General features: G+C 40.4%; 2 protein-coding genes across 3 annotated transcripts; one reads left to right on the plus strand and one right to left on the minus strand.

Moving 5' to 3' along the window:
• Positions 1–206: 206 nt before the first annotated feature.
• Positions 207–17,485, minus strand: mbd6 (methyl-CpG binding domain protein 6). Of its 2 annotated transcripts, none has more exons than XM_084916241.1 (13): positions 17,250–17,485; positions 16,063–16,280; positions 14,938–15,071; positions 13,101–13,203; positions 12,464–12,644; positions 8,856–11,282; positions 7,171–8,180; positions 6,508–6,616; positions 6,213–6,358; positions 4,667–5,434; positions 4,423–4,475; positions 4,179–4,245; positions 207–2,019 (listed from the first exon to the last, which is right to left on the minus strand). In XM_084916241.1, the coding sequence occupies exons 3-13, from the start codon at positions 15,051–15,053 to the stop codon at positions 1,948–1,950; spliced, it is 5,052 nt and encodes a 1,683-aa protein (XP_084772367.1). In that variant the 5' UTR covers positions 15,054–15,071; positions 16,063–16,280; positions 17,250–17,485; the 3' UTR covers positions 207–1,947. The 2 variants fall into 2 exon arrangements, with proteins under 2 accessions (XP_084772367.1, XP_084772368.1); XM_084916242.1 differs by having other exon boundaries at positions 16,915–17,485.
• A 429-nt stretch (positions 17,486–17,914) lies between these two features.
• On the plus strand, positions 17,915–24,496 carry stac3 (SH3 and cysteine rich domain 3). The gene is made up of 13 exons (XM_084917761.1): positions 17,915–18,330; positions 18,987–19,027; positions 19,502–19,580; positions 19,998–20,151; positions 20,260–20,357; positions 20,490–20,550; positions 22,240–22,337; positions 22,539–22,608; positions 22,700–22,749; positions 22,882–22,964; positions 23,090–23,141; positions 23,229–23,366; positions 23,905–24,496. Exons 2-13 carry the CDS (start codon positions 19,020–19,022, stop codon positions 24,010–24,012), a joined length of 999 nt encoding a protein of 332 aa, XP_084773887.1. The 5' UTR covers positions 17,915–18,330; positions 18,987–19,019; the 3' UTR covers positions 24,013–24,496.
• Positions 24,497–25,367: the final 871 nt, after the last annotated feature.

Raw genomic sequence — 25,367 nt, forward strand, 5'->3', positions numbered from 1 at the left:
TTTCTATGTTTATGTTACATCTATCTATCTCTATAATTTTTTAAAGGATATTAAGAAAGTGTTTCCAAAACATTCAGCAAAAGATTCTGATTTCTCACTATAACGAGGGCAGGACTGTGTGTGCGCGACCTGAAGGAATATTTAAACACGTATCATATCATATTCAAATATTCAGAACACAAATCAGCACAAGGTACATGTATTTTTTGTAAATAGTTTAATATTAAATAAAAAACGACTCCCATATAAAAAAAGAAAGCTACAGTCCACAATTTAATCGTCTTTTTTTTAACATAAGTATTGAAAGCAAGGGGTAGAATGAGAAAAATACTTAATTACAATTCCCAGAAAAAATTCACAATTCATTGTTTTCTCTCATCTTTCTCTAACAATATAAAATCAAAATAAAACACATTAACTGTACATATGTACAAATCTCCAAGTGTAGAAATTGCATAATCTGCTTTCTTTTTCACTTTTCTTTATTCTTTTTTTGTTATTTTATTTTAAATACAGCTAGAGATGCCAGTACTCTCAGGGGCAGGGCAGTGTGTGGAGGAGAGTTCAAACAGTGACGGGGGAGACAGAGCAAGGATATCACTCCAAATCCACAGTAACACACGGACTCAACAGATCCACATAAGACATTATCGCTCTCTGTGTTGTAAGTATTCCAGCCATCCATTCATCCAATCAAAGGACATACAGTACTTTCTGTAAACACCTGGTTCCTGTTTAACTTCAAAATTAAGCCTCTTTATTTTTTATTTTTTTTTAAATAGACTTATCTCTTGGCTGGGTCTCATCCCATGTAAGTCACCAGAGCTACATGTAATTCTTCACAGCGTCAAGTAACACAGCATCTGAAATGTAAATGGGTTGCCAAATTATGACAAACGGCACTCGTGAGTTTCATGAGTTGCACTAGATTTGTTGCCGGTTTTGCAATTTTTACAAACATCAGTATGGTTAGAGTCACTGGGAACCCTGGAGCATTGCAAAATGATTCAAGGTTGTACAAAACAACTTCAAATTAACATTTTCTGTTGGTTTAACATGGAAACCAATACATCTCACATGATATGTGAAATTATATTCAATGAAAAACTTTCCTGTTTGTAATCAGCCACTGATACAAACTACCTAAGAAACCTGATTGAGTAAACCACACTAGTTCCTTGGTTTATCCCACATAAAGGTTATATCATACTTTGAAAAAAAGGGGGGAAAAAAGTCAAGTTTTTTTCCTTCTTGTAGTCTCTTTCAGCACCGTCTGAAAACCTGGAACATTTCTCTAAAATACAAGCACAAAGAGACGTTCATCTTACTAAAAAGACAACGTCTCACTGAAATGAAAAACGTCCTGACAGTGGGGGGCTCAGCAACAGCACTGTTGTCCAACACACACACACACACACACACACACACACACACACACACACACACACACACACACACACACACAAAAGGACACACTCATCCACACGTGTACAGACACACTTTCAACAGAGAGCATCGTTCAAGTAGATGGGCTTCGTCCTGACTCACAGTAACACACTGATGAGAAGAAAACATTACTCGTTTGTTATTTTCATGTTTTCTCATTAATATAATTCTAACACCAACCTAATTGACAGATCATTGTTCACAATGTAACGCAACCATTATTTTGTGACCTAAGAGGAAACACAAGTGAAAAAAGTATCCACAAAATCTCTCTTCATGTTTTTCACCTTTTGAAATAAACTCAGACTAGATCTTTCTCCTATCTGTTCATAGTGGTTGCCATAACAATGGTTGACATGACAGCATCATATTAGTGCAGTTGATTTTTTTTTTTTAAGGTCTAAAACAGTAGTGATGAGGTTGGAGAGATGGAGGGGTATACAGAGGCATCTGGTTGCCTTTCATTGGTGAACAGCTCTGAATGATGGCACCCTCCACCAATCACTGCCTTTGAGACCTGGCGCCTCGTCGCCGCCTGCCGCGCACGGACCTCTCAGGCTTCAGCAGTGCTGTCTGGAACGAGAGAGAGTGTGAGAGAAGAGTCACATCAGGCTCATATCTTTGCAGCTGCCAGTGGTGGAATGACTTTGCACTGCAGTCAGAACTGCACAATCATTGAGAAGACTCACAGCACCAAACAGAAACTGCTCCCTTCAGCAAATCCTTTACACTGAATCCTGCACATCAAGCTTGCACAACCCAAGCCCCCCTCATGTCTTGTTGGAAAATCACGACTTTAAGAGCTCTCTTTTTACAAATATTCCGAAAAAAAAATCAAAGTTTCAGTTTCTACAGTTATCAACAACTCTATCAGTTAATGAAGAACATGACATTATATTATCTGATATTATATGACATAATGTGATATCACTGAAAGGCCCTAACACCCAAGAGTGTTGAATATTTTTCTTAAATGCTGGTTGTTAGTGGCATTTCTTGTGCCGCATTGTCATTAATGTGGTATTTCTACACTTCAAGGATGAAAAAATTAAAATACTTGGATTCACTGCACAACACCTATCTGATGCTATGAAGACGTCAAATAGCATTGTATTAGCTTCATTGTTCTTTAAACCCATGCTAGCAACTTTGAGAGGAGTCAAAGCATTTTAACGGTACCATTAGGTCTGTGTGATATGACCAAAATCTCATATCCCGATTTAACACATCTATCGTTCCGACAACGATATAAAAATCACAAAAATGTAACATTTTCTGTAAAGTCTGTGAATCTCGGGCAGCTCGACTTACATAAAGTGTTTTTAACTGGGCGTCATGTACCTGGAGTCGAATGTTTTAACCAATGCATGAAACTATACATTTTTAGATATAAGTTGTAATGGCCGCCATTTTCTTTGTGAGTATTTATTACACATCGTGCTGCGGGGGAAAGTCTGTTCTAACGTTTGAGTCTAAGGTTTATTTTTTAGCACCTGACGGCTCTTTGTTGCTTCTCATCCGTAAACACTTTGCATACTGTTTCACGAGATTCAGTTTATATCGAAAAGTCTCAACAGGATCTTGAGCTTTATTGTGAAATGTTTATATGGAAAATAAACAAGAGGACGGCGGAGCCACGCGATGGTTTTACCGTTGTTGTTGCTAACAACAACGCATAAAAACAGTTGCCTGTCTGTCCGTAGTGTGGTTATATTAAATATAACAGAAAGAGAGAATTTGACGAAATTAACATAGCCACTACAGTGACTATCAAAACGATGAAAAAACATTGCCGTAAACAGCTTATTTTGTGACACCACGAAACAAACAATAGCATAATATGAAAGATTTTTATATTGTCGTCCGATATATCGTTATATCGAACAGCCCTGGGTACCATGACTCTGTGATGAATGCTTATCGATCAATGGTTCTTTACTCATTATATAGTTTTACTTTATTACATTTTGTATTCACTCATATTATAGTACCTCTCTTCCATTCTTCACCTAACAAAACAAAACTGAATACATGATTTACTTTTATGCCATTTCTTCTGTGTGGTTTTAAGTGCCTATTCCACAGTATACAGACGTTAGGCAAGGAAAGATATAGTGTATGATAAAGTTTTATTCGAGGTGTCGAAAGATTGTTTGTGTTTCCAGCCTTACATACAAATGATGTGTGGCAACGAGCACTGTTACCATCAACTCTATTGAAGTTAAATCTCACTTCAAAGTAAATTACTTAATCTTCGTGGAGATCAGTTTGTGAGATCAAATGTCTAAGATAGGATCAGTAAACAGGAAATTATTACTTTGTTTCTGCAGTACTCAGAGAAGAAATAAAAATATAAGAGCTTGTTGATTCTTGGGTCTGATTAGGCCTCTGGACCCACTTGTTACCCGGTTTCAGGTTTCCCTACAGACTGTTTTAACAAGTATATGTGTCAGTGCTGCCAACTCAACAGCTGTTGATGGATTTTCACCAAAAGCCATGCATGTTAACCTCAAAGTGTGTTAACATGCAAGTCACATATAGTCATTTAAAACATGCCAAACTGTGGAAAAGTAACAACAACAAATACCTGGGGGAAAACAAGGCCCTTCTTTAAGACTGCAAAGAGTCTGACTAAGAACATTTGAATAGAACTGGTGAGAGGTAAACAACAACCAGCCCTTCTGCTAAAGAACAATAAATCCATAAGTCATCGAGAGGGAGACAAGTCTTACTGTAGCCTTGGTTTCCTCTAGTGCTGTAGCATCCACGTCTCTGAAGTCTTCTAACACATTCTGAAGCCTGATAAAGTAAGAAACGCATTAGTATGCACTACAGTATGCCAAATACACCTGACAGGACAGTTATTATAGAACTGCATGTGGGAGACACTCTGATTTTTACTGGAAATTGAATTATCCAGGCAACTTTCTGTATCGAGTACAACTGAGAAATTAACCATCTTAAAAGGAATCTTACGTTTGTTTCCTTTTCCTTCCTCTTCTGGCTCCAGCCGCTGCTCCTGCTTGGTCCTTTGTGTAACCAGAAATCATGTTACAAGGTTATTATGATTAAATCATGCATCATTGTTTTACATTTCAGCTACTTAAATTCATCAAAAGTCTATAACCAACCATTGTTAAAGTCCACATTCTGGTGTCTAAAAGAAGCAAAAACATTTTTGCCTTTGAGTATAAAGGAAACAGAAGACTTGGGCACTCACCATTCCCTGTTCAGAGTGCAGCAATGTCCCAGTTGTCTCTTCAGTGGGCCTACTATTGCATCCATCCCCAGGACTGAGATACCCTACTTGGGGAAGATGCCCCTGCCTATCCACACCTGGATCTACATAAGGGCACATAGATGCAGCAGGCCCAGCACAGTCTGTCTTGGCCTCCTCCAAGTATATAGGTGGAAGAGGAGGTTCTGGGTGAGTATGTCCCTCTACCATAACTGGTTTCCTTTGTAAGGGGGACACAGACCCATCTTCAGTGGGTTTGGGTGTCCCTTGGGCTGGAGAATGGGCTGCTGCTTCCAGACTAAGTCGGGATAAGTCTGGGTTGCGTAGGGAACAAGCCCGCCGTGGGCTAAGGGAAACTGGGGCACTTGCCTGTGGCAGAGTTGGGACAGTTGTGGACGGTGTATGGTGCTCCACAGGAAAAGAAACTGGAGGTAAGGCACAGAAGGGTGAAGTGGGGTCAGATGGCCCCAAATGGGCCCCATCTTCCTGCTCTTTAGCACTGACTTGAAGAAAAGAGGTATAAATCGTGTCCATGAAAGAAGTATAAGGATCAATGATAGATCTGCCCTCAGATCCTCGCTGAGAGGCTGGAGTGGATTCTTGGGCAGGAGCTGGAGCTAGAGGTGGAACAGGACTTGGGATCACTTCAGGAGTGATTTGACTGGCTGGTATGTCTTCCTGTGGGGCAGGGCTTTGCACTTCCTGCAAGGATACTGGCTTCTCTCCCTCTGAGGCTGGAGCAAGGTTCAGCTGGAGGAGCAAAAAGAAAAAGATATGTTAAGTAACTTTCAAAGATCCAGAAAGTATTAGAGAATTAAAAATGTGTTTTCTCTTTGTTGCAAAATTGCCTAAAATTATATAATCCTCCATTTATATATGAACATTCAACTTTAAATTGTCTTTATATTTCCTTAAAGCATCCAGGAGGAAAAACAAATCGAAATCTTTCAACATCTGATGATACTGAATTCAGTCAGTATAATGTAACACTTGTCTGAGCGTGGATTTAATTTTTCACTTACAACCCCCCCCAAAAAAACTATTTTTAGACGCTTCCAGATCAAAACACAACAGGGCTTTTTTAAAATAAATGATAACATCTGTAAAGTATTGATGCAATATGAGAAGAACTCAAATTTTATAGAAAACAACACAATCCTCAAAAGTGAAGCTTTATGACACAGATGTTGCAGCGGATATAATCTGCAGCTGCTATAACTGAAACATTACAGCCATTCCCAGAGAAAAGTTAGTGTCTTAACTTTTTGGACACCATAGTTCACTGAAGAAAAGAAAAAAAACAACATTTTTTAGTGAATCTAGGAAACACCATTTCTCAAATTGTGGCACATTATTTTGTGTAGCACATATGCATTCACATTCACCCACTTAGGATTTTCTTAATGCAACATGGTGTTTGCAGCTAGAGGAAGGTTATTATGGAAAACAGCAAATCCTTAACACTAGTATGTACAGTAAAGAAAGGATAAAAATGCTGTGTTCTCCAGACTTCATGCTGGGTATGTACCTGTATGTTGTTGAGTAAGTTGATTGCTCCATCATGGCCCTGTAGCAGTGGCATCCCCAAAGCAGAGGCCTGGACTGGTGGTAGAAGAATGGAACCTGCTCCAATCCCCACAATGTTATGGAGGCCTGTGAGGCCAGGAAGATCTCCTATAAAGCAAAAAATACACTAATACACAGTGTATAAAAATAATGCAATAGAGTCCCTGCAGAGTTTAAAGTTTAACACTGAAAGGCAAATAATATTTATTCCTAAAACAATGAGAAAGACGTATAATACAGGGTGTGTGCGAACTCACCTAATATAGCAGGGTTCAGCAAAGTGGGGAGTAACTGTTGGAGGATGGGGTTGTCCTTGCTTTGAAGAGATACGGGTATGAGCGTGTCAACACCAGCATCTGTGGGTACCTGAAGTGAATATAAAGGTTTGGGGTTTCAGACAATGAATTATAAAATAAATAAAGTATGGCTGAAAAAACCAGGAGACATAAATAAATTCTTCACATATATTAACTTAGTATTTCAGTATATAAAAAAAACTAAACAAAAAAAGTTTTGGAGAATGCAGACATTGCATTTTTGCAAAGGCTGAAAGGAACACCTCCCACTCCTTCTCACACATTATGATCATTATCATTATCATTATTATTATTATTGCGTTTCTTCTTTTAGTTACTGTTGAGTGTTTTTTTTATGTTCATATATTTGAACTATAAACTGGATGAAAAACTATCCATTCATGCCACATGCCAATGGGTACATTAAAACAGAAAGACTGTAACCAAACCAATTGTAAAGTGTGAGGGTTTTATTATAAAGCAGGGTAGCAAAAAAGGAAAGAAATTTGGGAAACTAATGCAGTAAAAAAAAAACAATGGAGGAGTTAAGGAAATGAGTTTAGTTTTTCCAAGGGAAACTAGGATGACCTCAGAGGAAAGAGCTATAGGAAATCGGGAGCGTACCTGAGGTTGGGTATGTTGGGTTTGCTGTGCAGGAGCTAATTGGGTATTGGGAGGTGGGTGGAGCTCAGCAGAGCTCAGGGCAGCAGTGAGCAAGGCAGGGCTGAGGGGCAGGAAGGCTGCAGAGGGAGGAGGAAGAGTGGCGGGAATGAGTAGAGACTGAAGGGCTTGGATAGAGCCTTCAGCTCCTGCAGGAATAGGAAGGAGGCCCTGAGTGACCTCCAAGAGCCCTGGCCCAGTTAGGGTTGATGGGTCCAGCAGGCCAGAGGTCTTATCCAGACTGAGGCCCTCTAATGTAGTAGAGATCTGCTGTGACTGCTGGATAGGAACTTCCAAGCTGACCTGGCTCAACTGACCCAGCGCAGATAGAGGTAACAAGGAAGCCTGCTGTTGCAACAAGGAGGCCATTAGCAGAGCGTGAAGGTTGGGTTTTTCTGTCAAATCAGCCTCCTGCACTGCAGAAGGGGCTGACGCTGGGGCTGGAAGTGGATTCAGAAGCCCTAAAAGGTTCAGAGGGAACTCCCCTTGGGCACCACTCAACAGGGGCAACAAGGGAAACAGATGATTGTTGTTAATCTGCAGTTGCTTTTGTTGTTGGTCTTGGTGTTGCTGCTGTGCATCTTCTTGCTGTGTTATCAGTAACTGCTGCTGTTGCTGCTCTGACTGCTGGTCTGACAGATTATGTGGTGGCTGCGGTGCAACACTGGCAGGAGGTACTTGTGCATGTTGTCCTCCCAACCAAAGGCCCCCTAGGGGCAATGAAGCCAGGACTGTGGGGTCCAGGACAGATGGTACTCCTCCTGTAGACGACAGCAGCTGGAGCAGCTGCTCTTGGTTCATGAAGGGAAAGGCCTCTGCCAGACTTAAAGGAGTGGCTGAGTCACCTACAGCTGAAGGGTTAGGAGGACTGTGATTCTCTCCTTGACGAGAGGGGCTAGTGAGCCCGGGACTGGTGGCTGGAGGTTTGGTCAATGTGGAGATCTTTGGGTCCCCAAATTCAGACTCCTCCGTTCCTGTGGTAAAAACAGCAATTATTTAAATCTGTTTAAAGTGACTAATCATTCAACACATTTTTATATGGATCTCGTGCTGGATGTTATGCATCAGTTATATCAGTTATCACTCTGATTCAGAGCAACAAGAAAATAAAATAATGGACCCCTTGTTCTTGACATATATTGCTCAAAAAAATAAGGAACCATTTGTTTATCACAGTATAACCAAGCAGTTAAAATTTAGGGATCAATCTCTCCAGTTAGACAGCATAAACCGAGGGAGGAACAAAAGGACCAAGTCCAGTGCCCCACAGACTGTCAGAAAGAGACTCTAGAAGCATGAGGTCCCTACCATCCTTTAGCAGGACCACCAGAGAACACTACAACTGGCAGGCCTGCCACTGGTGCCATTTTCTTTTCACAATGGTTGCCACTTCTTAACTGGACAGATTGATATCCCTGAAGTTTAACCAGCATGTTTTACTGTGATGCTCCCTTATTTGTGTATTTATTATCTTGTGTAGAATAATCTACATTTAAAGGGGGAATTCAGCTACAAATACAACTCACATTAAAAATAAGAATGACAAAAACAAATCTGATGTCTATATGTGTAGACAACCAAATTAATTCAATAAAAATTACAAGTTTAGGCTGTACTTGTAAAACTAAAACCATGAATAACATCCTCACCTGCAGTTTGATTTCCTGGGGAAGACGTCTCAACATCAGAGGTATGGCTGGAAGAGTTGCCCTCCCCTTGGGGAACATTAGAAGATGCTGCGAGAATGGCCAGGACGTGGTTGCTAAGATCTAGAGGCTTTGGGGAAGTGGATACCCCTACAGGAACACTGCCTTGAGGATGACTAAGGTCCACTGACATAGGTTCGTTCTTACTAATAATCTCTCTTGTGACAGTGCCCTGAGGTGAGGCAACCTGTAAAGATGACTGGGAAGCAGGATCTACTGAAGGAATGTGATTATCGGTTCGTTGATGCTTGCCAAAGGGAGATGGGGGTGTCTGCTGAGATGGGCTGCTGCTGTTGTGGAAATCTGAGTTTGGTAACACTGTGCACGAAGAATCTTTTTGAAGAGGAGTTGACTTAGTGGACTGACGATGAAGATGAGACTGCGCTGATGTGAACTGAGAGGAGGAGGGAGGAGGAGAAAGTGGCTGTGGACTCAATGGGGGAGAATTAGTGTTATCTGTTCGGCAAGGTGACCGAGTCGGCGAGTCCCTGACATTAGACTGATGGGTTGGAGATGAAGGTGACTGCTTGGGGCTCTGTTTATTAGTGTGTCCACCTCCTTCAACAGACACAGATCCAGACTGAGCTAAGGCAGAGCTGGATGCTGAGACTGTGGCCTGCGCATTCTGCAAACTGAGCAGGTGTAACAGGGCAGACAAAGGCTGGGTTGGAGGATCCAAGCCAAGAGGGGTGGCTGTGGGTGTCGGTCCTGTAGTGAAGTCCAGGGCCTCATTTGGGCGCAGAGGCCTGGAAAGCTGTGCTGTCTGTCGAGGAGCAGGGAACCTGGGCATCTGCCCAGAGAGGAGTTGATGATGGTTATCCAACATGATGGCATTCTGATTCTGCACAGCTGAGGTAGAGGAAGAATGCGAGGAGGGGGAGGGGAATGAAGTGGACGAGGAGGAAAGATTGATAACTGTAGCAGAAACAGCATCTTCTGGTGGGGTCTTCCGCAGCCCATTACAGAGCTGCTTGGTGTCTGTTAGCATGCTGAGGACTGTGGGAGATCGACGCTGCCGCTTCCTATACGATGTGTTACGCTCTGCTGATTGTGGCAGATGGGACGAGGAGGAAGCCAGGGACTGGACCAGAGAGTGGGATGGAGGAAAGAAAACAGTGGAGGCTGCTGCAAGGGAGGGATGGGGAAGCCTAGAAGAAGCAATGGAGGAGGGAGAGTGGCTGTTATGTAAAGTGCTGTTTGTTACCTTTGATGCCTGTTGCTGCTGTGCCTCTTTCAGGACCTCCAGAGAAGAGGCCAAGCTCACTGCATTGCTGGCCACATTTGACCTCTGGCCCTGGGTTATCTGGTTAGCCAGCTGAGCCTTGGCAGCTGCAGAGAGGAGGCTACTTGCAGGGAAAGAAGCTGGATGTGGCAGCTTGCCCTGATGGCTATGGTGGTGGTTCAGATACGGCCCCAGAGGTAAACTAGAGGGCCCTGCAGAGTTCAACCCAAACACTTGTGATCCTGCAGTGGAGGTTGGAGTCTTTGAGGACTTTGAGGAAAGACCATGAGGGTTACTACTGCTTTGGTTGGTCAGTAAGGAGGGATTATTAGGGTTTAGGAGGTGGTGATTATTAGTGCTGCTATTGCCTGAGTTCTTGAACTGCTCCAAGATGTCTTCCAGCTTGTATTTGGGAAGCTGGGGGCTGGGGTTTGGAGAGCCACTGGGAAGTGGGGAGTGTGGAGAGGAAGAGGTGGATTTCCTCCTCTGAGGCAAGTTATTTCCCATCAGCGTTCCTCCTGCTGCTGGTAAGCCTCCTCCCTGCTCAGACAGAGAGGATGGAGAAGCTGATGGGTGGCAGGAGCGCTGGTGTGGAGACATAGACATGTTATGGACAGAGGGAGAGAGGGAGGGTGGGGTAGAACCTCCCACAATTACAACATGAGGATGATGAGGGTGAGTCTGTGTTCCTCTTCCTCCTCCACCAAGGGTAACAGGGGACGAGGGGGGAGGTGAAGAGAGGGGTCCTAGCCGAGGAGAAACAGGAGTCTCTGGGGTTTTAGGTGTTCTTTGACTTTGACTGTTGCTTTGAGGAGTGGGAGTACGGGGTGACCTCTGGGGGGTGCTGTACGCTGGAAATGAGCTGGAGGAAGAACTGGAAGATGCTGAGAAAGCAGGATGGTGAAGTCTTCTCAAGGCATCTAGTGGATAGTGAGAGTTTGTGGCTGGGTGAAGGACAGAGGAGGAGCCATTGTAAGGATAAATAAAATGGTGAGAGGATTTAGGACTGGTGCAGGGGTTTGGGTGAAGGTTGTTCTGGGGTCGAGCTGGGACTGGATGGAGTTTGGGACAGAAAATGCCACGGTCCTCTTCTTCACGCTCTGTGGATTCGCCCTTTGTATCACGACCGTCCACCCGATTGCTCATCTCTGGAAGTGGGAACAAAAAATACAGCTTGTTACTCAATTTTCCCGAGACCACTAAATGGTTTACAGAGTAATTATTGTGAAAGACAAGTCTGCCATAATTTCTTGTCCCTTTAATGTCTGAACTGTGATATAATTGCCAGAAAATTCATTTTTAAGGAATGTTTATTGAACAGTCTGACAAAAAAAATATATAAATTTGCATGACTTTTAATTCGTAAATTTTTTACATCTGTCAATTTTGTGCAATTTAATTGCTTAAAAAAGTATTGTGAAATTTATTTAGGTTTTTCGATACATTTGTTGTTAAAGGCTGTAAGAAGCATTTAAACAACCAATTTTTAGTAATTGAGGTAAATGGTGTGAAATTTGTTTTTGTTTTTTTTCTAAAAATCAAACGTTGAAATTATAACTAATATGTGCAGAAGAACCTTTTACTTTTGTTATCCAATGGTTGCTGAATAATCAGAATGGAGGCAAAGCTCTGCAATACAAAAATATCCCAAAACCAATTAAAATTAATAATAATCTAGAGAAAAGCGAGCAGTTATCTAACCAACCAAAATGAGAGAATTATGCACAGATGTGCATTAATGAAGGAATATAACTGCACAGAGTGCATAGGAAAGGCCTGGTTCAACAGTTGCTCCTCACCACCCCATGTGGCTCTCCAACTTGTCGTGTATACAAGGAGTGTTAACACTAATAACACCATACTAAAATATCCAGTTCACATGACTTGAGTCAGAGCAGCTCTGCCCATTCAAATAATTCCTATTTTACCCAAATTTTTAACAGAATTGAAGAGAGTTGTGTCTCAACACTGATTTTTACCAAAATACAAACAGTTTTTGGGTGGAAATAAGATACAATAAAGTGGAGGAAACAAAGCACGCCAGAACTGGAAATCATCGTTTTCCTGAATCTCTTCTGTTCTTAGGGTGAAAGGACATCAATACTACAGCAGTTCGAATTCTGTGTGGCTGACAGCTGCTGCATTCAACAACACAGTGCAGATCTACAAGAAACAAATTTCCTTTCAAACCACACCCACCAGCTCCCACAGGATTTCCGGCAGTCACTGGCTACTCATGCAGATGGCCAAATCCACTCCCACATGCATCTCACAGTCAAACACATGTGATCCATAATATGTCTCAAACCTACTGCATGTCATTGCTCACCTTGGTTACCTGGATGATGAAAGCTGGCAAAGGGCAGCTGTGAAGCCTGCATACTCCGACACAGGGCAGCCATTGCCACCACTTTCCTGCGATGATTACAGAGTTTGGTCATGTCCTGCTCTGCTTTGCCCAGTGGCTGGCTGTGCTGTTCCACCTTCACACCCACTGTGAAGTTGAAAACCTGCACAACAGCAAAAAGGAGGATTAGAACGAATTCAGACAAAACTTTATGGAGAATATGTAAATAGATTTTCTCTGTACTTTTATGCAACTGTTACACAGTAGTTTTTGCTTCCCTTAAGTATGTGAGGTTCTGTTTTGGTCAGGATGACGTAAATTTTGTTATCAGAGGGTGAAAGCGAGGCCCTGTGCAGACATCTGTGTCCCAATCAATTTGTTGTGACTACTTGAACAGACAAATCTAACTAGACATGCTTCCTATAAGTATTCTCCATGCCGACTAGGAAAAATGTACAACAGCTGCTTAGCTGTGGTCCACAAGTATATTTGTGACACAAGAATGAGAGTGAGATTAACACCACAGAGCTTACTGAATCTAAAACTCTGTTGTGTATTGCCAAACCTTACTAGAAACACACAAATCAACAGCACAAACAAACTGACAGACTGACAACACCTTGTTGATGATGAGAGGACACTCGAGGCCACATTTGCAGGTGCCATCAGTCATCAGATAGGTCTTGACCTCTTCCAGATTGGACAGGGTTGTGCCACTGGGACTACAGGAAGAAGGCAGAGAGAAACTGTAACAAATGAGACACAGTTAAAGCACAAACTCTGCCCTGGCTCTGAACCTAACACCAGCCAGTGCAAAATGTCAGAAAAATGCAACTATGCGTAGGGTGTAAAGGGGTGGACAATGATGTATGACAGGAGTTGTTCAAGGCCAGAAGAAAATTGAGCGTGACACATAATCGCAAGGCATAGCAGCCACAGAAGGAACTTTTCCTTTCAAGAATCATTTGTAGGCAGCATTATGGTGCAACTGAGCCAAATCAATTTGAGCTCAAGCTAAAGCTGCAGCTCTCAGAGCAGAGACATGTATACTGTTCATTCTAGGAAAGCGTTTGCCAACCTTTAATATCAACAAAGTCATTCATGAACAACTTATGGGAGACCAGCCATTTATGGGTCTACATCCATACTAGCCACTGGTAGTGAGGTTCAGCAAAACTAGGAGTAAGGTGTCAGCTGATAAACATAAACTACTTGTGCATTTTTCAATTCCATCATAACATTCATGCAGTTTGTGTTTTTTTTCCTGGTTAGAGCCATGGGGAGCTAATGGAGAAGGGCAAGAGAGCTACATGCTTGAGACTCCCAGTCAATGAGTAAAAGTTTCCCTGCTGACTGTACAAATGTGCAGAAGATAATTATAAAAAAAGGTTTGATTTAATCCAGTTCAATGAGAGAAACCACTAGTGTCATTTGCAAACACTGCTGACCCATACGAGAGTCTGAAGGACACAAATCCACTCCTGTGGTGCTTCTACACCTGTAAAATGCACAAACTGGCCCAATAATTAAAAAATATTCCATGGAGAATTGGCAACATATAGCACAATCTCCTGTGAAGCGTTAAGTCTCAATCAGGGTATATTTAACAAAAAGCAAAGTTTCAGAGTCTTGCTCCAGGGGTGGGGAGTCTGGCATTAGATAGGTTACTAGTTAGTAATGCAGGTTATGGCTAACATTAAAATGAACAGTTAATTTCAGCCAAGTTTCTTTCCAACTCAGTGGCTAATAATGAGTAATACAAAATTTCATATTTACAATGTCACATTTTATGTCTAAATTCAAGCATGATCCAAACCACTGCTCAACAAAAATATTGTTATCCAAATGGAAATACTTTTTTCTCTGCCTCAGCTGCCCAGTATTTTAAGGCAAAGGGAATCCTTTCACAGCAAAAGAAGAGGGCAAGTGTGGAGTGGAGCACAACTGCAGTAAATCTAAGAAGTCTTTAGGTGATCTTCAGGATGAACGACTGATAACAAAGAAAAAAGTATGTTTCTCTTTGGTAGAAACAACATAATATATATAAAAAGCCTAAATCTGTCACTTGCTTTTGAGCCCCCACTAAGACCCAGTATGCTTGAAAAGATGAGTATTTAAAACCACCAGAATAAGAATAAATAGAACCAGAATAAGTGCTCACCAGAATAAATAGAACATTATAATTAACACATTTAATTTTACTCACTTTGCACTGCCTAAAAGTGCATAAAACATTTTCTTGTCTTCTTTGTTGTCTATAGCTAGAAACAAACTTCAAAAAACTAATCCAAAACCGCAGTCATCCTGCCAGGTAACATCCCCCAAAATATGTTTGCAAAACCAGTACTGTCGTTTTTCAAGAATACATTATGTAACAATTATTCAGTGGTGTGCTTTCAAAACCTGTTGCCCAACTATTAAAAATCAGCAAGTTCATGTGTGTGGAACCAACGTACCTGACATAGAGTACCTGCCCTCCTTCCACTCTCCTCTGCCAGCCGATGGGGACGTGTATTGCAGTGGTGTGGACCCCATCCTTGTCCCCACTGACAGTATCACTGCCTCCCATCATTTTGTAGCCTGCCAGCACCTTGAAAAGCAGGAAGTGTTAACACATCTTGTCTTTTAACATAAGGAGTGGGGTAACATGAAGGTATCATGTAGTAACAGTTCAGCCTGTCGAGAGTGGACCCAGGGACTGTGCTGCTAAGGAAATTTTAACCATTGTGGTATCCCCTACTGCACAACTTTACTTAAGCACAAAGAAAAATCCAATGCTAAATACTCTTATAGGGGGGAAACAGTTGTTTAGTCTCAGCATCTACTTTGGGTTTCAAGCCATCTATCCTCCCCCCTCATCCTGCTATCTCTACATTATACGGGTTGTCAAGGGTCTCTATACTAAAGCCTCTATGAACCAGATGCTTACTCATCCCCAACCCTTTCATCTGGGACTTGTTGGAGTCTAACCAGAAAAATAGTTCAATTTTTCATGCTTATGCTACAATAAATTTTGCTCTTCTCTTCTGAAAGAGCTTTCCTCATTTAACTGTATATTGTGCACGTATCAGGGAAGTTCACTAAGCCTGAGTGAGTCACTGAAAAAAGTAAACACACAAAAGATGAGTGAATCTTTCTGCAGTAAAGATTTTGCAATCATTAATGTTTTATTTCAAGCAACCTGCATGCTTAATGTTGAGGTCACATTCAGCTTATTACACAACATCAAATATCAATGTCGGATATCAAACATTACAAAATGTACCCTATGCATGGTGATGAAATCAGCCAAGATCTGAACTAAAGCAGCATGAACATGGGAAGCACTGCAAATTAATTCCACTCTACTAATTCAGCATCATTTCCTTTACTTTTTAGCTGTCATCTGTGTGTCAAAAAGTTCTGGGAAAGTACCCAGCAGTTTCTTTTCTTATGTCTGTGATGAAGATAATACAAGCCCCTAGAGAATGAATGTGATGTAAACATGTTGAAAAGGGGGAGTGAACACAGCAAAAGAACGGTTTTTGGTTTATTATCAATGTAAAAGTAATACCAAGACAAGCAAAAAGAAAGTTGCATACCTTGTCATCTTTGGGAAGCCAGGATCTGTTTTGGCTAGAGTATCCACTGTCCAGTGTACATGCTGGTGGGTTAGAAGCACACTGCCAGTAAAACCTGACTTGCCCAAACACCTCGACTTTCTTCAGCTATGAGGCAGATCCCTCTCTTGAAGGATGACTTCTGCAGATTTATTAGTTCAGTTCACATCAGAGTAGGGATGTGGGTGAAGGTGGAGAGCCTGCAAAGAAAGGTGGAGGTGGATTATGTAATCTGGCAGCGACCCCCGCGGTAAAGACATCGTGCAACAAACCTATTCTGTAACTGATATGATCTAAGCTGTTTGAAAAACGACGACATCAGATGTATTAGTCTTCCCCAGAAGAACTTCAGAGTAAGCTCTGGCTGCTTTGAAGTAGAAGGGTGTGTTTGCCTAGGCCCGTAGTTTACTCAGTGTTTAGCGACAGTATAAGCAGCTGCAACAACCAACTCCGAAGCGAACACGCTGGCACATGAAAGAGCAATTATTATAGCTCTGAACTGAAGTATCCATTTTTTTTCCTTAATTTTGTATCATAAATAGCGTAAAGTATGAAAAAAAACATCCCACAAAGTACACGGCTCATACACGGCAGCTAGCGTCCAGGCTAACAGCTAAGCTAGCAAGCTACCCTACTTTGTACTGTGTTGTCGTGACAGCTGTCAGGCGCACAAAACACTCCAATACAAAACTCTTGCCCGTTAGCTGCAGTAACAACACACGACCCATGCACAATACCGCGTTGTGAAAAAACCTCTTATAAATCGGATACCTACATCACACTTTACTTATTGATATCCGTTAGCTAACGTCAATATTAGCAGGTCCTACCAACCTTTTCTCTGCGTCAGGCTCTGTGTTGGCGAAGTTTTGGAGTCTTGGCTTTTCTGGCTCGCGGGAGAATCAAGAGTTAGCTGGCTAGCAAACGGGCTAGCCAGATAATGTTTTGAAAACGGCTGATACTTTAATAAATGAGCGCAAAATAAGTCACTGTGTAATCCAATTCCCGTAGCGGTGTGTGCATTCAGCTCTCAGCATTCATACAACGTCTGCCAGTCCGACTTAAAAACAAAGGGCAATAACGCTTCATTTTACTGCGCCTGGGATCTCGGAGCTAACGCTGCAACCAGCTAGGCTAGCTAGCCAGTCAGCTAACTGACTGAAATTTACTTGATTGTGGAGTGTCCCGACAAGACTGAAGGCTGTCCCGCTCCCGGTCTGCAGCTATCCGGCCGTTGCTTTGCTTTCTCTTCTGCTAAACCGTGGAGCTTTCAGGTATATTCCCACAACCATAACGGCCCATGTAATCCCCAGTTCACAGTTGCCCACTGTTTTTTTTTTTCTCACAAATTCCGAGCAAAAAATAATGGAGTTTTTACTGTTGAGCATGCGCATTAGACGCTTAAGGAATATTGTACCCGACATGCAACGGGACCTTTGTAGTGTTCCAGACAGACCTGAATGAAGCTGTGTTCAGCTCCTTGACAGAGGACATGATAATGACAGAATAATAACATGTGTTCACTTGACAATAGTGGATTCACTTCCGCCTGTCTACACTGCATTTGTGGCCCACATCACGAATTTTAAATGAAAAGTTAAACATACTCTAGGCATATATATATATATATATATATATATATATATATATATATATATACACACATATATATATATATATATATATATATATATATAAAGATATATATAGTAAAACATAGTAAGGGGCATATCATAACTGTATAGCACAACGATAATAATTCATATGCACACAGATACAGCATGATATGGAAAAAATATGTTTATTATAAAGGCCACCGGCATTGTTAATTTGAACAAGTGGGACAAGGGGAAAGAGATGTATTGAAGACAGAAGGAGAAATTGTATCTGATTTCCCCCCGTCATCGGTGCTCAGTCCAAGGTCCTCAGCTGTTGCAAAGTGTCAGCTTGACATAGGACCGCTAAGCCTGGCATGCACACAAGCACACACCCAAAATCATAGATACACATCTCCAGATATACACTCAAACTACAACCTAAAGTCACTTTGGAAAATATCTAAAGAACACAGAGGGACCAGACTTTTTGACAGCCCAGCATCCCGAGGGCCTGAAGTGAAGCTGCTTTGTAACATACTGACCATACAGGGCTCTGGTCATTGCCAGCAGGTGAAAACCCATTCACTAAGATTTTGCCAGCACAACGGATTTATGATTTCTTCAGTGCGATCTGTACAAATTTAGACAAAAGGTAGGCCAATACTGTAGTTTAAAGAATGTTTTTAATGAAAAAATATTTGTGCATGACCTGTGTTATAATCACTCAGTTTATTTGAAATAATTTGAGTGAAGTTCCATTAGTTTTAAAACATGAGCTAAACAACCCCAACTCTGAGATTATCTCTGTCACTTTACAAACTCAGATTTTTATTATTTCCATAACGTTTTTTTTATTTTTTGTTGCTTTTTTCCAGGCTGACAGAGGCAGCCAAATTTAGCTGTGATGAGATTAAATTTCACAACCCTAGAATAGTATAGAAGACGAGCACATTCTAACACTGTGTGGATATGCAAGTGCATGTAGCGTTCACACAGACACAGGAATATATTTTCTATTGTATTATCATATTTGATACTTTTTAAATACATTTTTAATCAAAACCAAATGCAGGCTTATTTTCTGATATTTCTTTCAACTTCCCTCAAAGAAGTTCAGAAATATGTATTTGACTTTTCAGTAGCACCTACTTTGAAAACAATTTGACATAATAGTGGATATGGGCTAAGTATTTCAAAGTTTTGAGTAAACAAATAATTAGTAATACATTCTCTCATGATATAACTTTTATTAAATTGTCTCATAATCTTTTGGGGAAAAAAAACAACACCTAATTCTTTACTTTCTAGGTGGAGGTGAACTAACGCTGTCTACATCAAACCATGGATCCGTAAGTATAATTCTTAAAATCAATATACTCGCCTCTTGATACTCATTTTATTGGCTTAGTTGTAGCACTTGTTTACCATTTAAGTCTTAATTCCATTTCCTGTTTACTAAATACTGCAGTAGCCCATGCCGTAAAAATATTCTAGAGCATCATGTCTAAAGCAGCTCTATGTCCACTTGAAAGAATGTGCGGCAAGGATATCCTTAAACAAATTGAGTCTTATATTAAATTGCCATGATTCTACTATTTTAAGGTGGAATGGTAGTTTCACTTTAAATTGTGTGTCGTTTTTTTAAGATTGTTTATAGGCAAAACCTTGTTCCTCACTTTATATGCTTACATGTTCCTTTAGAATTAAAAGTGATCATAATGTTGAGAATAAACAAAATAACTATCTATAGCCGCACCAGTTAACCTCACTCATGGCTGAGTGTGTTTTTTCTTTGTGTGTGTGTGTGTGTGTGTGTGTGTTAGGGACGATGACAAAAACTCTGTGGATATCCATGACAACCCCCCAGCTCCTGACAATGTAGTGAGGGAGGACGGAGACACTGTGAGTGACAGCACCATGTCAACCCCCCGTCATTAGCAGTGCAATTCTTGGGCTGTTTAAAATAGCCACCAACTGGGACATGGTTGCAGTGCAGCATCAGCTGGAAACAATATGAGCTTAAGTGTCCCTGTCTTATACAACCTTATGGAAAAAAAATGAGCATTGCTGGCTGACATTAGTCATCGAAATGTTATTCACTAGGTCCTGAAAAGCTAAATGTAAGACAGAGATCAGGTACCAGCTGATAAACAAACAAGGCAAGACACTAATGTAATACTTCATAATACTGTGTGACATTGACACTGGCAGCTCAGTATGTTTAACATTTAAAAACTTTAATAACAACTTATATAACAACTCTATCACATCTTTGTTGTTGGGTTTTTTTTGTCTGACATATGTCCCTTGGGTCTGCAGGTCTATTTCATATATGAGGAGGAAGTGGAGGTGGAGGAGAAGGAACCAGAACCTCCTTTAGAGCTTGTCCGGGTCAATGACAAACCCCACAAATTCAAGGACCACTACTGCAAGAAGCCCAAGTTTTGTGACGTCTGCGCTCGAATGATAGTCTGTAAGTGCTGTTTTTTATATTAATGATATAAATAATCAATCATCATATAATCCCATAGGCATTTGTTCTAAAGATTGAGACTGTTAATTTTGGTTCCTCATCTTTCAGTGAACAACAAATTTTGCCTGAGATGCAAAAACTGTAAGACCAACATCCACCACTCATGTCAGTCGTATGTTGAGTTTCAGAGGTGTTTTGGCAAAATTGTGAGTTTGCTGATGTGCACTGAATATGAAACTATATTTGTAACATCTGCAGTTTCCTTTTACTGCCCTTGAGAGTGAGAGAGATATATTTTTTAAAACTTTTTAAAACACTTTTTTTCTTCTTTCCTTTAGCCGCCTGGATTCAGAAGGGCCTACAGCTCCCCTCTGTACAGCAGTGACCAACCAGACCCAAGTGAGTCCACTGAATCTGGAATGGCAATATATCTCTTGTGTATATAAATTTCTTAACCTTAAATTCAAGGCTGCTATCACAAAGGAAACTAAGCACGGTGTCTGCATTTTCTCTTTAGCAACACTTACAATCATTATATTTAACAAGCTGCATTTAAAGATTTTTAAACTTAAAAATTTAAAAAGAAAAACATTTTTAAAGGACAGTGTAAAGCAGACGTTCAAGCAACATTCTGACCTTTGTGTTGGGAAATAATATTTCTTAGAAAAACAGCAGAATGTGTTGTGTCACTATAACATACATTTAGTTAACACTAAAATAAAATAAAAAAACAAGTAAAGTGAAACAGCAAACACTTGTTTGGTTATTTTCCCTCCATAATTCACATTCACTTACCTTCACTTTGTTATTTCCCCTGGTCCTCCGTGCAGCAACTGAAGTGGCTCCAACTGCTAAATATCAGTGATTTAATAATAAGAAGAATTTATCACGAAGGTCACGGTAATTTTAGCATTTTAATTCTTTGATTTGTTCTTGTTCCAGGGGGAAATGATTGTACAGTATACACCCTTAGTGACTTGAAAAAAACAATAATTGGGTACACAAGTTTATAATCTATAATCTATACAGGGGTCAAAAGTATACATGTGGTCTCAAATATATACATACAACCCCACTAAAAATTGGTTCAGTGTCTCTCAGCAAGGTATACCCCGACCAGAAAAAATGGTAGCCATCAACGAGCTTCTGACATAATAATACACTTGACCATTCATGTTGGCAGAATTAGTATAAATTTGTTGGCTTCCTGCTATCCAACCAGCATAGTCCACACATTTTTAGGTTTGAAGTTAAAGACCATTGCAGAAACTCAATGTTAGCCAGCTTTATCCATTCCAAAACCAGTTTTGATGCATGTTTGGGATCATTGTTCTTTTGGAATACACAGCTGTGCCCAGGTTTCAACCATCTAGCTGTTGATTTGAGGTGAATTTGAAGAATTTGTAGGTAGTCCTCCTTGTTCATTATTCCGTCCGCTTTGTATACTATAACAGTACCACTGGCAGCAAAACAGCCCCAAAGCATGATGCTACTACCACCATGCTTAACAGTTGGTACAGTGTCCTTAGGTCTGAAAGCTTCACCTTTACTCCTCCAAAAATACCACTTGTCATTGTGGCCAAATAGTTATATCTTTGTCTTGTCTGATCATAACATTTTTCTCCAGAAGGCATTTGACTTGTCCATGTGGGCTGCTGCAAATCTTGACCAAGCTTGAAAGTGCTGTTTTTGGAGCAGAGGTTTCTTTCTTGGTCAACACCCACTCCGTCCAGAGTGATGTAAAAGTTACTACACTGTGGACAGTGACACTGGTATTTGAACAGTTTCAAGTTCATGGCAGGCTTGAATCTTAGTGGTTCCTGGGTTCCTTCACTCTTCTGCAGGTGACATTCGAGTCTTCTTCCAGATCTCGGCAATCTGGTGACACATTTGAATAACTTATGTACAATTGTTTGAACTGATGATCTTGGAATCTGCAGATGTTTAGAAATATCTGAATGAGTAAATGTAGTTTTCCTTTTTAGATTAACTCTTCGGGATCTTGAAAACATAGACTAGTCAATCTAGTGTAGTGTAGCAATTCTTATACTCCATGTTGATTTTGTGTTTATCCCTGTCCTTAACCAGACAACCCAAACCGGAACGACCCAGTTTTTGACACCCTGCGGGTTGGCGTCATCATGGCAAATAAGGAGCGTAAGAAGAATGAAAATGATAAGAAAAATGTAAGCATTTATAATAATCTTAATCAAAACATAAAATCTATGAATTTCAACAGTTTTCAGGGATTGACTCACTGCAAACAAAATAAATACAATTTATGTAATCAAGAAAATGCAGTGTTTGAAATCATTTTAAGAACAGATTTCATGTTTTATATATAAAATATGAGATCAGTGCTGTTTTAACAATGCTGTGTCCTCTAGATGATGATGATGATGGAAGAGGAGGAAGAGGAGAACCAACAGCCCAAAGAGAATGAGGAGGGAGGAGAAGGTAGAGTTAAAGCAAGAGCTTATGTCTGTGGTGTAAAATATGCAAGTTAGTCATAAAAGATATGATTGTGTGATGTCTGATACTCAAACAGGGAAGCCTGATGATAAAAAAGAGAAAGGAGGAGACAAAGCAGATGACAAGGTAAGCAGTCGATTATTGCATACATGTAACGCTTTGTTGCTAAGTAGCACCATACGTGCATGTTTTTTTTTTTTATTTAAACTTAATAACATTTGTCATATAAACTAGCATCCATGCTTTTTTTGTCCCTAGACTAAAGGCACTTTCTCCCAGTCCCACTATTACCTGGCTCTCTACCGCTTCAAGGCCATTGAGAAAGATGACCTTGACTTTCAGTAAGAAAATCACAATCAAATCTGAACACTAATGAATAATTATTTCTATTTTGCTAAATTTAATCAACTTTCAGTTTTAATATAAAGCCAGTGACAAAAGCACTTACTGAGAATGTGTTTTCTAGCCCTGGTGATCGGATCACAGTGTTGGATGACTCCAATGAAGAGTGGTGGAGAGTGAGTTAAAGTTCTTAGGGGTTTACAAATGCTGTTTCAGTTTGTGCTATTGATGATGAGTACACAAATTCTGCTCTGTGTTGTCAGGGAAAGATGGGAGAGAAGTCCGGCTACTTCCCCGCCAACTACCTCATAAAAGTCCGAGCATCAGAAAGAGTTTACAAGGTGACGCGCTCCTTTGTGGGGAACAGAGAGATGGGACAAATTACACTCAAGAAAGACCAGGTAAGTTCAGTATGTGTGTGTGTGTGTGTGGTTTAAGGAGCTTGGAAAGAAAAGCATCTGGGATCTTTAAGTTTCCTTGAAGATGTTTCACCTCTCATCTGAGAAGCTTCTTCAGTTCTAAGAGCAATTGGTATGGAGTCCCAGATTTTAGGATCAACAGGGGGTCTGTGACCCTCTTGGGGACACTCCCATAGGGCTTAAAATCTGGAACGCTTTCCTTTCCAAGCTCCTTAGACTACGATGACCTGGATGACTGAGAACCTTCACAGACAGGTATGTGTGTGTGTGTGTGTGTGTGTGTGTGTGCGCGCGCGCGCACATAAGATAGTGCATTTTCTTTTCTGCAAGAAAGTGTGTAAAACCACTTGAATTAAAGTCAAAAGTCTGCACTTCAATACATTTCTATTGCTTGATTTGAAATCCACTGTGTTTTTGTACAAAGATGTGTCTTTTATAAATTATGACCCAAATTGTAAATCAAAGTTCTTTGTCTTTATAATAAAAAGGTTGCTTAATCTGTTGTCACTCTGTGTTTCAGATTGTGGTGAAGAAAGGAGATGAGAAAGGCGGCTACTTGAAGGTCAGCACTGGACGCAAGCTGGGCTACTTCCCTGCCGATCTGCTGCAGGAGATCACTGTGACTTAATCAACCTGATATGAAATGGAAAATCCATTGCATAATAACGAAAAGTATTAGCGAGAACTGGAGGTCCTGATTTTCTACATTTACTACTAATAGAAAAGCTAAATATAGCTGTGCCTTCGACATAATAGTTTAAAAGTCATTTTCACTAATGCCTGCAATGAAGAGACATTTAGCTGATTTATTGGCTTTGCTGTGAACGGCGTAGTTATGCAAGTGTTTGATTTAATTTAAAGTTTGAAAAGAGCAAAATTTTCTTTGATTGGATTTGTAAATAATTTCACATGTATGACTCTGAAAACCTTAACCAAGATAAGAAAAAAATCTGTGTAAGAAAACATCAGTGCTATACATTAAATTGTTTAGTGTGTTTGCACCATTTAATACAAGTGGGTGTAATGCTTGTAGTGGCTAAAGAATTAAACCAAAAATGCTCTTAAGAACTGTCTGTGATGCTTTCTTTAAAATGTAGAAAATAAAACCTCATCTGAGAATAAATGGTATATTTATTTTTTCTATGGCTTGTATTCTGTATTAGTTTGCCGTGAAGTGACCATTTCTGAAAACAAGGGGTAGTCAGCAGCAATGACTCTTCCCTGAAGTCATGTGCCATTAAAAATCCATCAATCAAACTTTTTTATAAGCAGTTTCATAAAGAAACTTTTTTCCTGAGTGAAAATATTATTTTTTTATTTATATTTACTGCATCATATCATTTAATCACAATTGCTAAAAGGAAGCTTTTTGGTGGCACATAAGTTAAAGAGAGCGTTACACTGCAAGACAGAAAGCCTAACTTTTACATATAAAAATAAATATTTTTACAGATAAAGACTTTTATGGGATTACCAAATCCAGATAAAGAAGTGCTCTTAATATGACCTAACATTACAGTTTAAGCTATATGAAGAAGGAGTTGGGTCTGAAGCAGATCTATTAACTTCTAAGTCTCCTACAGACCTCTCACACCCTTGTTTACTGTAAGTTTGGTCAGTGCAGCACTGAGGGCCTGGGTGCACATAATCACAGACGAAAGAGATGGGTCATCTTGGCATCCTGAATGTGTTACTTCCTCAGTTTGCTCCAGGATTTTGACTATAGCCTCTGTTAAATTAACTGATGCTAAGACACACCCACAAAGATCCATCTGTGCACACTCTGCTCCTGTATCTCTGAGTTTAGCTTGTCAGTTTGTCAGTATTGGTAATTTGCCTCGCAGCACTGTCTACACTAACCACAACATGACACCCTTCAGTAGCACCTGTCACTATTCTGATGCATCCATTATTAGGGACGAAGAGCTCAACAGTAAATCTGCGTGGAGCCATGCTCTGCCGCTATTCAACAAATGTCCTGCA

This window comes from Perissodus microlepis, chromosome 20 (assembly GCF_051167445.1).
Source record: "Perissodus microlepis isolate ML-2025 ecotype Zambia chromosome 20, ASM5116744v1, whole genome shotgun sequence".
In the NCBI taxonomy this organism is placed as follows: domain Eukaryota; kingdom Metazoa; phylum Chordata; class Actinopteri; order Cichliformes; family Cichlidae; genus Perissodus; species Perissodus microlepis.